The sequence below is a fragment of the Truncatella angustata genome (genome assembly GCF_020726525.1).
Source record: "Truncatella angustata strain MPI-SDFR-AT-0073 chromosome Unknown BKA67scaffold_14, whole genome shotgun sequence".
NCBI lineage: Eukaryota > Fungi > Ascomycota > Sordariomycetes > Amphisphaeriales > Sporocadaceae > Truncatella > Truncatella angustata.
Window position 1 is genome coordinate 173,922 of NW_025763394.1, and position 12,317 is coordinate 186,238.

At 50.3% G+C, this 12,317-nt stretch overlaps 4 protein-coding genes across 4 annotated transcripts; 2 read left to right on the plus strand and 2 right to left on the minus strand.

Annotated features, from left to right (window-relative positions):
* Positions 1 to 2,548: 2,548 nt before the first annotated feature.
* BKA67DRAFT_528590 (major facilitator superfamily domain-containing protein) lies at positions 2,549 to 4,275 on the plus strand (the record flags this gene model as incomplete). Its single annotated transcript, XM_046098959.1, has 4 exons — positions 2,549 to 2,757; positions 2,824 to 2,841; positions 2,898 to 3,540; positions 3,595 to 4,275. The coding sequence occupies 4 exons, from the start codon at positions 2,549 to 2,551 to the stop codon at positions 4,273 to 4,275; spliced, it is 1,551 nt and encodes a 516-aa protein (XP_045951024.1).
* A 400-nt stretch (positions 4,276 to 4,675) lies between these two features.
* Positions 4,676 to 7,265, minus strand: BKA67DRAFT_665333 (OPT family small oligopeptide transporter; the record flags this gene model as incomplete). The annotated part of the gene is made up of 4 exons (XM_046108537.1): positions 4,676 to 4,887; positions 4,949 to 5,425; positions 5,504 to 6,932; positions 6,987 to 7,265. 4 exons carry the CDS (start codon positions 7,263 to 7,265, stop codon positions 4,676 to 4,678), a joined length of 2,397 nt encoding a protein of 798 aa, XP_045951025.1.
* Positions 7,266 to 8,788: 1,523 nt separating this feature from the next.
* On the minus strand, positions 8,789 to 9,810 carry BKA67DRAFT_596245 (uncharacterized protein; the record flags this gene model as incomplete). The annotated part of the gene is made up of 4 exons (XM_046105278.1): positions 8,789 to 8,822; positions 8,926 to 9,236; positions 9,269 to 9,394; positions 9,427 to 9,810. The coding sequence occupies 4 exons, from the start codon at positions 9,808 to 9,810 to the stop codon at positions 8,789 to 8,791; spliced, it is 855 nt and encodes a 284-aa protein (XP_045951026.1).
* A 783-nt stretch (positions 9,811 to 10,593) lies between these two features.
* BKA67DRAFT_588098 (putative short chain dehydrogenase) lies at positions 10,594 to 11,761 on the plus strand. The gene is made up of 4 exons (XM_046104361.1): positions 10,594 to 10,673; positions 10,726 to 10,994; positions 11,059 to 11,375; positions 11,436 to 11,761. The coding sequence occupies exons 1-4, from the start codon at positions 10,632 to 10,634 to the stop codon at positions 11,624 to 11,626; spliced, it is 819 nt and encodes a 272-aa protein (XP_045951027.1). The 5' UTR covers positions 10,594 to 10,631; the 3' UTR covers positions 11,627 to 11,761.
* Positions 11,762 to 12,317: the final 556 nt, after the last annotated feature.

Sequence of the window (12,317 nt, forward strand, 5' to 3'; positions counted from 1 at the left end):
TGGGGTTGGCAGCATAGCGCGGCGTTTGCAAACACATCCTGCGAAAGAATTGAAATTTCTCATTCTATGAATAAACTGTCTTGGTGATCTCACTGCTTCAGACGTACAAAAGTAACCATCGGCATTACTGCATAGAAGCATTAGTTTGCATTTCTCTTCGAGCCTTTGGCAAGTGTTGCCCCCCCCCCCCCCCCCCCTTTTCGAATTGTGTCTCGAGACATTTGGTGGACCTGATACATCCTCACCTACTTCACCAAAAAGCAGACGCTGCTATATCGGGGTGTTCATCTTGTCCAGTGTCATCGGGTCCATCCATGTCTGCAATTGTGAGTGTCACACCCTCGGTACCGCCCGTTCGATAGAACTCAAAGAGATTGGCAACGCACACCGAGGGTGCTGCGTTTGTGCGCCAGTCTCGGTTTTTGGCCGAGATAGAGACGAAAAAGATAGTGGTGGTTCTTCGTTCTAATGTTCATAGGAAAATACTCCGAATTTCTTCTACTTCCTTTGGAAACTAAATCTTGGCCCAGATTCACACCCGGTCTAGTGTGGAGGAGAACCAGAGGACTGCCTCTCGGTGGCCAACCTTTTTTCTTCTCCCCAATCGTTCCCTCGCTCCTTTTGGGGCAGGATAAACGATTACATATTGCGAAAAGATTAACTGTTTGAGCGGTCGGGAGGCCTGTGGCCTACCAGCTGTGGTGGGACTAAGCTAGACCGTAATGCACTCGATAGAAAAGGCGGTACACCTACTGAATTTGTAATTGATCGGCTACTCGCCATCACTATAGGGAACAAGAACAGGAAGCCACTGGAAACCTGGAGGTGATCTCAAATTGTCGACAGGAATTGCCTTAGCATAACAGACTAATTATATATAGGATAACATGGGTAAACGTTAGTTACCGATAATAACAGGATTCAAGGCCACTGCGCAAGTTTAGCCTCGCACTACCTGTATCAAGTTCTGCTGACGGATTTTGAAAATAATATGGGTTGAAACCAATCAACACCGACACGGTGTTTCTGGCAAGAGAAAGCAAAGGTTGAGCGTAACGCCGGCTCGTAATCCCTACAGAACTGTCGCAATCATATAATATGCACTGCAAACCTCGTATGAAGACAAAGTTCCATGAACTTGTATCATCTCGAGAACACCCGTCCGCTCGGACACCAATGCGACAATGTACGGGATACTTACAGTACGCCGTTGGCGATGCTGAGAAGATAGGGTGGCAAATATTCTATATAGTAGGGTATATTTGATGAAACACGGACAGCCATGCGTGCTTGGAATATCACCTGCCATAATACCGCCTTTGCATGACAAAGCCGGACCTCATCAAACTGCATCGGGATCTAGATTATCAATGGGCCAGTCGAAGACATCAGCAGCCGATACCCGTCGCCTGGAATTAGATATCATACGCACGTGCAGGGGCCCTCTTTTCGACGCGCACAACTAACTGGCGAATCACATCAAGCTGAAGTGCCATGCACGTGCACAAGGCACGATCTGAGGAACGACTATCTATGCGGAGCACCAGCACGGATTACCAAATAATCGAGCCTCGAGGCGTCGAAGGGTCCACCCAAAGAGGTTCGGCACTGTCCTTGAAGACAAAAAAAAAAGCCCTGTGGTCAGGAATAATTCCCGAGGCGGAATCGCAGACACGTGGGTCATCCGTGGGGAGCCATTGGAGTTGATACCCCAGGGAGGGTGACAGGGCTGTCAGACAAAAGGGTGCCAAGTCCTGCCCGGAAAGCTTGAATGCGCCACTCACTCAAGTGGAGAATCACACGCGACCCTTAACCTGTTCGAGAAAAGAACAACCGACTTCTAAGCACCATCGGCTGTGAGAATGGGGGCCGGTTGGGTAGAGCAACACACGAGTGCGCTTTAACGGTTGAGCATGGTCTGGTCGTTCCCGATGAACACGGTTCTCTCTCATGTGGAATGGATCCATGCAGGTAACGCGCGAGAGGCGCACGTGCGCCTCTCAATGGATGCAACGAACGTCGTACCTGGCGAGTTTCCCAGGGGTTCTATCAGATATGATCCGCTGGCGGAGAACTTCCAGGATCAGAAAGATGCGTGGTGTGAAGTTTTCCCTTGAGAACCGCTTTGTTCGGTTGCTGCGATAGGATCGCTGGGAATCGCAATCGAAATCGAAATCGAAACCGGAATGCTTGCTCAACCAACCGACGACCGAGCCGTACTCGGAGCTATTGCCCGATTCTTGGCACACCCCTGCTCAGGCTATACCACGTGCCTAGTTATGCAACTTCCGGCTGCTGGTTTGGATGTATTTAGCTTTGGTGATCAGCGCTTTGCTGTTCCCACGGGTTTGGGCTTTCTCTGCTGCACAGCTCGAGGCGACACTCCCAAGACAGGCATTGCCAGCGACCAAGGCGATACAGCGAATACGTCACCGGTAACACAGGGACGGGTGCTCGGTACGAGAGAAGCGGGACAGTGTCAAACGATTGCCTCGTACAAAGAAACCGCAACGCCAATTGTCTCTGCAGTCATCGCTAAAGAGTCGAGATGCCAGACAACGGTCACACTGGCGATGTCGAGCAGGCTTCTGCCTCGTCTCATTCCGGTGAGAAGAATATAGTTGCAGCTCAGAACGTTGTGGCTGCGGATGACCCCAAGGACCCCGCAGCACCCTCGGCACAGGTTTCCGGGAGGCGACAGAGGCTGTCTGACTTGTTTACCATTATTGCTGCGGGTGCAGGATTGGCTTCTGACGGGTGAGTTCTGCTCTAACCGAAATGAAAATGACATCGTGCTGTGATGTGAGATTGATAAGTTGATAGATACCAGAATAACTTGATGTACGCACCCTGGATTCCGCGGCAAGTGAAAGACCAGTCATGCTCACATGTGCCAGGACTATGCTGAATGTGCTGTTCGCAAAGGAATATCCCAATGTCTACACTTCAGCCGTCAAGACCCAAGTCTCCAATGCGCTGCTTGTGGGCGAGGTTCTCGGCCAAGTTGTCGTTGGTTTCTGCTGCGACTACTTGGGCCGCAAATTTGCCATCGTGCTGACAACACTCATGGTCATCATCGGCGGCATATTAGCCACCGCTGCTCATGGTACTACAACCTTGGGGATGTTCTGGATGCTGACCGTGGCCCGTGGTGTTGTTGGTTTCGGCGCGGGCGGTGAGTATCCAGCCGCATCAACCAGTGCCAGCGAGTCTGCCAACGAACGCACCCCGAAGAATCGCGGCCCCATCTTTGTTCTGGTCACCAATTTGCCTCTGTCCTTCGGCGGACCGCTAGCTGTTATCGTCTTTCTCATTGTCATCTCGGTAGCTGGTGTCAACCGTCTCTCGACGGTATGGCGCGTCTGCTTTGGCATCGGCTGCGTCATTCCTATCGTCATCTTCTACTTCCGTATCAAGATGCTCAACTCCAAGCTGTACCGCCGCGGAGCTATCAAGAAGAGAGTGCCATACCTGCTAGTGCTGAGATACTACTGGAAGAGCCTGATCGGTACTGCTGGGGCTTGGTTCCTTTATGATTTTGTTAGTCGGTATGCACCATGACGAAAGACATTCAAGATGCTGACCATCCCCAAGATCACCTTCCCGAACGGAGTGTTTTCGGGCACCATAATCTCGAGCGTTGTCAAGAACTCCGACATCGTCAAGACCGCAGAGTATCAACTCCTGCTCGGCGCCATCTCCCTTCCCGGCGTGTTCATCGGGGCCTACCTGTGCAACAAGATCGGCCGGCGCAACACCATGATGGTCGGTTTCAGCGGCTACCTGGTCTTCGGGCTGATCATCGGGTGTGCCTACGACCAGATCACACAGATCACGCCGCTCTTCGTCGTCTTCTACGGGCTGATGCAGTCATCGGGCAACCTGGGGCCAGGGGATATGCTGGGGCTCATCAGCAGCGAGTCGTACGCGACGGCGGTGCGCGGGACGTGCTACGGTCTCTCGGCTGCCGTCGGCAAGGTCGGTGCCGCCCTCGGCACTGAGGCCTTTACACCCATCCAGAACGGCCTGGGCAAGCGCTGGACCTTCATCGTCGCCGCACTCTGCGGCGTCACGGGCGTCCTGGTCACGAGGTTCTTCGTCCGCGACCTCAGGGGCGAGGACCTCGCCGTCGAGGACGAGAGCTTCCGCGCGTACCTCCTCGCGAGCGGCTGGGATGGCGAGATGGGTGAGGCCGACCTCAAGGGGTCGGCGCAGGATGGCGTCGCACCGGGTCTCGTGGCCGAGGTCGAGGACAAGAAGGGCCTTGGGCACTAAGTTTTAGTGCGAACATTTATGTTTCTTGTCTCCGGACTGTAACAGATACGATGGTTGCATCCAAGTGAATGCCAGGGGAGGCGTGGTTCCTTCCTGTCCAGTTATCACTGGCAACACTTCATACTAACCTTAGGAACCTTGTCGCTGTGAGAGCCAATTGATCATGAGAAGAATTATCATGAAACGCGGCATGAGAAGTCTCAAGAACGAACCAATATCAGTCATTCAATTTACCTATATGATCTAGGCAGAGCTAACCTCTATCCAAATGCTTTGTATTGGGGTATCTAGGTAATCATTTGCGGCTAGGCAAGAGCGGGGGTATCGTATTTTGATAACCCATATAAAGTGTAATCATAATCATCGTCACGACACATCGTCAAATGTGTAATCTCAATTTCTAGTGCCATGTAGCAGGCCCTAGGAAAGAACCGTCACCAGGCAGAGCCTTGGTGACAGCGGTGCCGTCGTTGTCAAGGTTCTTCTGCCAGACGGTGTTGCCCCACCAGTCGGGAAAGTTGGTACCGCTCAGACCGAGCGCGAGTGCAGAGACGACTATACACAGGGCTGTTCCAATATCGAGCGCACCGGACATGACATAGTTGTAGCGTCCTAGAAGTTACTGTTAGTTATTTACTCCTTTCAGGGAGTTGTGGAAGGGTAGAAGGCTTACTCCACCAGCCGAAGAAGCGGTTCTTGATAAAGTAGTTGAAGAAGAGTCCAACAATAACATACTGGCCAAGATACCAGGACGTCGCAGGAGGAATCATACCAGCAGCACCAAAGATTGCAGGGAAGAAGACATATCGGAGAAAACTACGGGGGTAGCGCCGCGCTAGGAAGTACTGCGCAACCGGCAGGATAGCACCGATGAGCCAGAAGTAGTTTACCCAGCTGTACAACTGACCAGCACCAAACATCTTGGCAGGTCCAAGAAGACCCCAAATAACCGAAGCGTTGAAGAACGTCTTGGCGTGGGGGCAGGTGAGACCGTTGATTTGTGTGACAGTGCAAATACCCTCAATGTTACCACGGAGGAAGTTGTACGCGGCAATCTGGACGAGTGACAGCCAAACAACAGCGAACAACTGGGCGGCGAACATGGTTCTCGGTGGAATTTTCATGTAATGACCAATCTTCATATCAGAAACTAGAAAAGGAAGACGTCAGCGCATTAGGTCAAGGCTGAGATGTTAGTTATTTCAAAGAGAAAAAAGAAATTACATACTATAATTGAGACCGTTATATGCAAGCATGTATCCCCATGACTTGAACAACATCATGGCAACGGGGCGGCCAGGGGTCATGTAACCGATGACCATCTCAGTGATGACGTTCAAACCGGTCTGCTGGTTGGTGATGGCCTGAATAACTCCCACAGGGAGGATGAAGACAGCGCCGATGACCACACAAAGTATATACGCCCACCATGTGAGATGTGTGTGCCAAACCTGCGATGCGATCATACCAAAGGCGAAGCTGATAACGAATATGATGGCGAACCACCACTCGGGACATTCCTTGTATCTGCGCATCAACTTGAGGTGCACATCAGCATCCTCGAAACGGACGTTGCGGAACCGAGCCCAGATATCCTTGCCATAAAAGAGACCCACGTGAACGACCGTGGAAATCAGAGTGGCGAAAGACAAGCCATAAGACAGGGAAAATGCAGGTCCCAACAGCAGAGGAGAGTACTCATCGTAAGCCGCCTGATTGAAAGTGAAGTCTTCGGTCAAAATGCGGCTGGTGTTGTAAGAATTGCCGAAATGGTCAAAGTTGGAATTCGCACTAATCGGGAGATACTTCATGTAATCAGGGCCAGCGTAGGCGAGTCCAACGCAGCCCAGCAACATGAACAAGATACCAGCACCGACATTGGCAAGGGCAAAGGCGGGAGTCTGCAGTGGGCTACCCATGAAACCGGTGATAATGCTCCAGTCGAAAGATATAGGAATTAGACCCAGTCCAGTCTGACCACCAAAGATCTGGTTAATGACCACATTCTGCGGAGCGATCCAGCATACAAAGGTAAACATCTGTAAGAAGGTGGCCATAACCTGAGGAATCCACTCGTAGCAAAAAGTGCAAAGCGCAACAACGAGGAAGAACTTGTAGCGACCGATTCTCCAGCCGTTGCTCGTAGCCGGGTTGGAAGGCGAGTGGTCGTGTAGCGAATACATAACGGTAGTGAAAATGAGGGTGGCGGGCCACACCATGGCAGCAGGCCAGACCAAAAACCGCCGAAGAACACCGGCCATGCCGAAACCCATGGCCTGAGTCGAGATAACCAGTAGGATCTGGAACCCCCAACCGAAGTGCTGCTTGTAGAACACTTCCTGAGCTAAGAGAATATCAATTGCGTAACTGGCTGACGCACCGGCAGCTGTCATAATGGTGATAATCGTGTGCTCCTTCATATTGAAAGGACCCGGGTTAAGCTCAAGGCCGCCAATCCGCGCGTGTGGCATGAATTTGGCCCATCCCGTGCCAATCGGGTAAGCGATTAGTTGCACGACAGTAGCAGTGATGTAGGTAGGTGATCGACGTAGTCCCAGCAGGATATTGCAAGCGGCAACTATGGTGCAAAGCAGCCAACCAATGGTCCATGCGCGAATGGTTCCGACTGGGGTCTCGGGATCATCACAAGGTTGAACCTTTCGTACACGTTAGATTGCAACACGAATGTGAACACATAACCGAGTACATACAGCAGCTCGCACTTCTGCATATGGAGAGTCCTCTACTAAAAGGGTAACTTCGACGGCAGCCTCCTTTTCAACGTCATCAGTACCCAAAATGTCGTCGACGGCGTCAAGCTTCTCGACGTCCAAGAATGGATCCCACTTATGAAGACGCTTGAATTTCTTCAGATCAGCCTCGAAATGGACAGTCGCTCCACCGACCTCAATGGCAGCGCTGGTGGCCGTTGAAATATCATCCGCATCAACTGAAGTCTTGTTGATCTTACCACGAAAGGAGAACCCCATCTCGATAGACTTGCTTTAGATCAATACTTAGGTGAGGAGGAGCCTATAGGAATGAAGTTGTGATGGAATAGAGAGAGTACTGCTGAAGCACACCCGTAGGTAGGCTGGGAAATATGTGGGATTTCTACCAGCAGGAGCGTCGCACGCTGAAGAAGGGACCAGCGATATTCCCCAGGGTATGCAATGACGGGTATGGAACAGGAGGAAAGCGTCTCCCAGTATCTCGGGGTGGCGACCGAGATTTTCCAGGCCTTCCTTATTAAAAAAAATTCAAAAAATTCTGTGGCTAGTGAGCTGCGACTATGCGATTTCTGTAGATACAAACTGCGTATAGCGAGTAATAAATTGACTCAAAGATCATTAAAGGTACACGAGACCGTGCAACACAAAACTCCATGCACTTTGAAGACAAACGGGTGTGGATTTTATCCAATGGCAAGGACAACGAGGTAGCTCGGAGTCCTCCATTTCCAGGTACTAATTAATTAGGGCCGAATGGATCGATACAGTTGCTCGCGGACCAGACAAATTTACCAGTAGAGTTAAACACACGCCAGACATCGTAGCTCGTCGAACATGAGTGGGTTAAGTCAACTCGTCGACCGTGGACCAGAATCCAAATCAGGTGTCTACCGCCAGGTCGCCCCTTTCACACTTTCATAGCTTGCTGCGCCGAGGGAGGATGAAGGACTGGCGGCTCAAGATTCCCCTGAAGACAATGATTTGATTCTTGGCCTTCGCAATTAGCGTATTTGGCCCCGCTATAGCATATCGCTGGCGTCATCTTGGCGACGGTGCGAGACACTGGTTCGGCTGGGCATAATTGCATACTATGACCATCGACTCTCATGTGCACTGTTGCCCACACGGCAGACAATCGAGAAGTTTTCCACTTCAGTAGGCGACAGTGGTGGACAAATCAATTAAGAAGTGCCCAGATCTAAGCAGTCCCCGCACTCGGCATATTCATATGCAAAAAGGTGAGCAAGAACTACTCTGCTTGTCGTCGTTGGCAGCAGTATTCAGTCTTTCGCGATTCAACGACTGCGGTCCCATGGAGGTTTTGGTGCTTGTGATTGCTGCGTCATCAGCACTGACGCGGCTAACCTAGGTGGATGTGAGCTGTCCCAAGGGCATGGGTCATGATACAAGTAAAACCTACCTGAAAAGACCGCGATTGGGATTTGATAGGTCCAAAATGAATTCAACCAAGAACAGATCGTAATGCTCGCCGAAACATGGTGAGATGGGGGTGATAAGGCGCAGTCTCGTTGTTTGAAATACAGGAGCAGTGGTGGAACGCACTTTGAGCACTTTTAAGTACAGTGGGGATCCAAATGTACTCGGACCACCTCTCATTTCTCACCGAAAACGTCTCTGGCGCTTTGGATACTCGCAGTCACAACGTCTGAAGCGGCTCTATGTAATCGAGCTCCTCGAGGGACGTAAGCAAGTTGAGTACCCCCCACACCAGCGAAACCAAGTTCCCTCATAGTTGCCTCCCATAATCGTTCCCCGAATTCCTACCCCTCTTCTGTGTAGCATATCTCGGGATACCTGTTTGCAGATTTGAGCTTAAGGTACATGATGTTCTCCTACCGTGGTCAAACGCACAGTAATGAGATAGTAGAGAAAAACACTAGAAGAGGGAGATTATTACGGTTTAATGACCCAATCACCGATAAAGCAGCCGTGGGTCTCCGGGCCGTGAGCTACCACGGCATCGGCATACGTCGTAGCGGCCACCACGACCGATCTGCCCACGACAAGATATAGCATGGCCATAATCGCTCCGTATAGTGAGGGCAACTCCCGCTTGATATTCGTCCCTCTGGTCATGTCCGGGTTCACCATGTTGACAAGAACATTGTTGGGGTCGACATGGTTGACGAGCGTAATGATAAAGAGGGTGAGCAAAAGTTTCGACTTGCCATACCACGCCATCTGCATGAAGCCCTCAGGATTGTCAATCTGTTAAGCGCACTGCTGGCTTTCATGTTAACCCGCGATGTATACGCCATGTCAGAGCCTACGAGACTCAGCACCGGCGGTTTGTTCGTCGCATTTGTCTTGGCCTTGAGAACAGGGAGAAGCAAGATGGTAAGCAGCACATTCGAGAGGTAATTAACCTGCGTCATGGTCTCGTGGCCGTAGCTGATACGATCGTGAAGCCATATTTGGCTACGGCGGCATTTAGTATCGCGAAATCGATGCGAGGGAATGTTTCACAACGGCTCACGAAGGTCCGGATCGAGCCGTAGGACTCGTGATCAGGGTGCCAGACGGAGATATTGGAGCCGGGAAACTCTCTGCGTAGGGCGTCTGCTGCCGCGTCGCCTTTGCTCTGGTAGCGCACGCCCATGATCAGGTGTGATAGCTGGAGATGCAGCAGCTGGCGTGAGGCCTCGAACCCGGTGCCCACATTGCTTCCCGTGACGAGGCAACTTGGTTGGTCAAGTGGATATTCTGGGGGAGAGGCTTGGGCCTTGTAAATTGGTGCGATAGCACTCCGAGGGCCGTCTCTTCTTTCTAGCTTGGATGACATGGCAATAAGAACTAGGGAAACCTGTTGCGAGCCTCAAGATTGATTGGAGCGAAGTGGTTCCAGTTGATGCATTAGAGGTGGTGAAAGCATGTTCTGAGAAAACCTGTCATCCTGGCCTCGGATACTAACATGCAGACGCCGTGGCCAAGTCCTGGTAAACTACGGAAACTACCTTAATGGTAGTCCACAGGCCAGATTACCATGCCCCATGGGCCCCAGGACATTGTGAATAATTGTTTAGTGCTACCAAGATAATGATATTCTGATTTGCTTCCACCTATAAAAACTTTTTGTACGCAGTGGGGAGGACAAAACCCATAAGCCGGGAAATTCAACTATAACGATTGGTTCTGACTGGCAGTCGGCCGCATAAACTTTTCAATACTATAAAGCACATAGATATCCACCCTGGGATGCTCTGATTAGCTTCGGAAAGGACTTGACAAGTGAATGGGTGTGTATAGATATGTGTCGCATTATGCAAGTAATATGTAACAGCCGAGTATATCCTTCAGTCGGACTAGCCTAGGTCCGTGCGTATAACCCATGTACAATGAATATGCATGTGGTACGTCAAGTGAGATTTGAGGTAACTATGCACGAGCATGCATTGCATGACAAACACAGATATGAGGCAACTATACAGAAGCATACACGGCAAGACCAGCACACCGAATTATCAATCAATAAACAAAGACTTCTGTTCCATTACATTATTAAGCACCTCACATATGGGTATATATAAACCAGTCGAGCCACGGTAGTCTAGACTAGCCCCTATTGCATTCCACAGCAACACATCTAAGTTGAAATCACTCAATATGTCCGTTTACGTTATTACCGGGGTGTCGAAGGGAATTGGGGTGAGTATGCCTCATGCTGCGATGCGTATTGGCTTTGCTTACTCCAGCCTAGTTCGAGTTTGTGAAGCAGATCTCTGAAGACCCGAAGAACCTAGTCGTCGGCCTGGTCCGCGACAAGGCTGCAACAGAGAAGAAGGTGGCGGCAGAGCTGGGCGCCCGTTCCAATGTTCATATCCTCCATGCAGACCTCACCAGCTACGCCAGCCTGAAGCAAGCCGCTGCCGACACTGCCAAGACTGTTGGCGAGCGTGGCATCGACTACCTGGTTGCCAACGGAGCTTTCCCGTCCCTATTCGACGCCTTTGATCCCATCGGCAAATTGTAGGTCTACTTCCCTCTGGCTAATGTCCGGGCTGGTCTGTGGTTAACACTGTGTTTTCGACAGGGGCGACAATGTCGAGGAGCTGGAGGATGTTTCATCGAAGCTATTCCGGACCAATGTCGTCGGTAACATCCACCTCTTCAACCTCTTCCTCCCTCTTGTGATGAAAGGGAAGGTCAAGAAGGTCATCACCATTTCTAGCGGTCATGCCGATCTCGACTTGATCAACGATTTCGAGATTGAGATAAGTGCCTTGTACTCTGCCTCTAAGGCGGCTATGAACGTCATTGTGGCCAAGTTCAACGCGCAGTACAAGAAAGACGGTGTGCTCTTCGTGAGTATCAGCCCGGGAGCGGTGGAGGTGGGCCACTTTGTGAATGGTACGTATGCCTGTTCTCAAGATTGAAACATATGGACATTTTGCTAATACATACCCACAGCCACTCCAGAACAGACCCAGGGCTTGATGGGATTCATGGGCAAGCTCTCAGCCTATGCACCTCACTTCAAGGGCCCAACCCCCGTAGACGAAGCGATCCGAGATGTCAGATCGACCTGGGAGAAGGCCAGCATCGAGGGTGGCTATGGTGGTGCGTTTATTTCTCACCTCGGAAACAAAAAGTGGTTGTAAACCTCACAAAAGGTGGAAGGGTGACGCTCTTCTGTAGGAATCTCTAGAAACACCTGTACTTCTACTTCATACCACACACAGATATCTATTTCTATAGAGTCCAATGAATTTAATTCAGGACCCATTATCTACTTACGCATGTAGCTTATTAGTGGCTGGTGATCTAGAAAGTTGCGTGTCTTACTAACAAACAACTTTTGACGTAATGGAGGTATCGCCCCAGAGATGTTTCGTAAGGTAATGTTCATTGACAGATAAATAGGCCGTACTAGAGTATGATAGCTGTTTTATGGATCTGTGAAATTACTCAGGCGCAAAACGAATATGTAAGATGTGCCAGCCCTTGTCTTAAGTGTACGAGGTTACATCATTGTTTTCTGGAAATTTGTCATGTAATGGTTCTTGATATGATCCTCGCTGTCTCTCTTTGTACACGACTCTCTAACTCACCTCATTGACCACAAGTGTCTCAAGTAATTTATCCCGAGCTAGTTGAGTGTCACAAAAATAACGCAAAATACAGACCAACTGATAAATATAGTCATTTCTTAGACAAAGACCTATTAAATAATGCAAATCAAAAGGCGGGATGCTGGTTCTTACGGTAGCTTGAGCCTTGAGTAGAAAGGAATATTCACCTTGAGCATCTTATACTAGCCAACCAACCATAAGGATGATAAGAAATAAATGT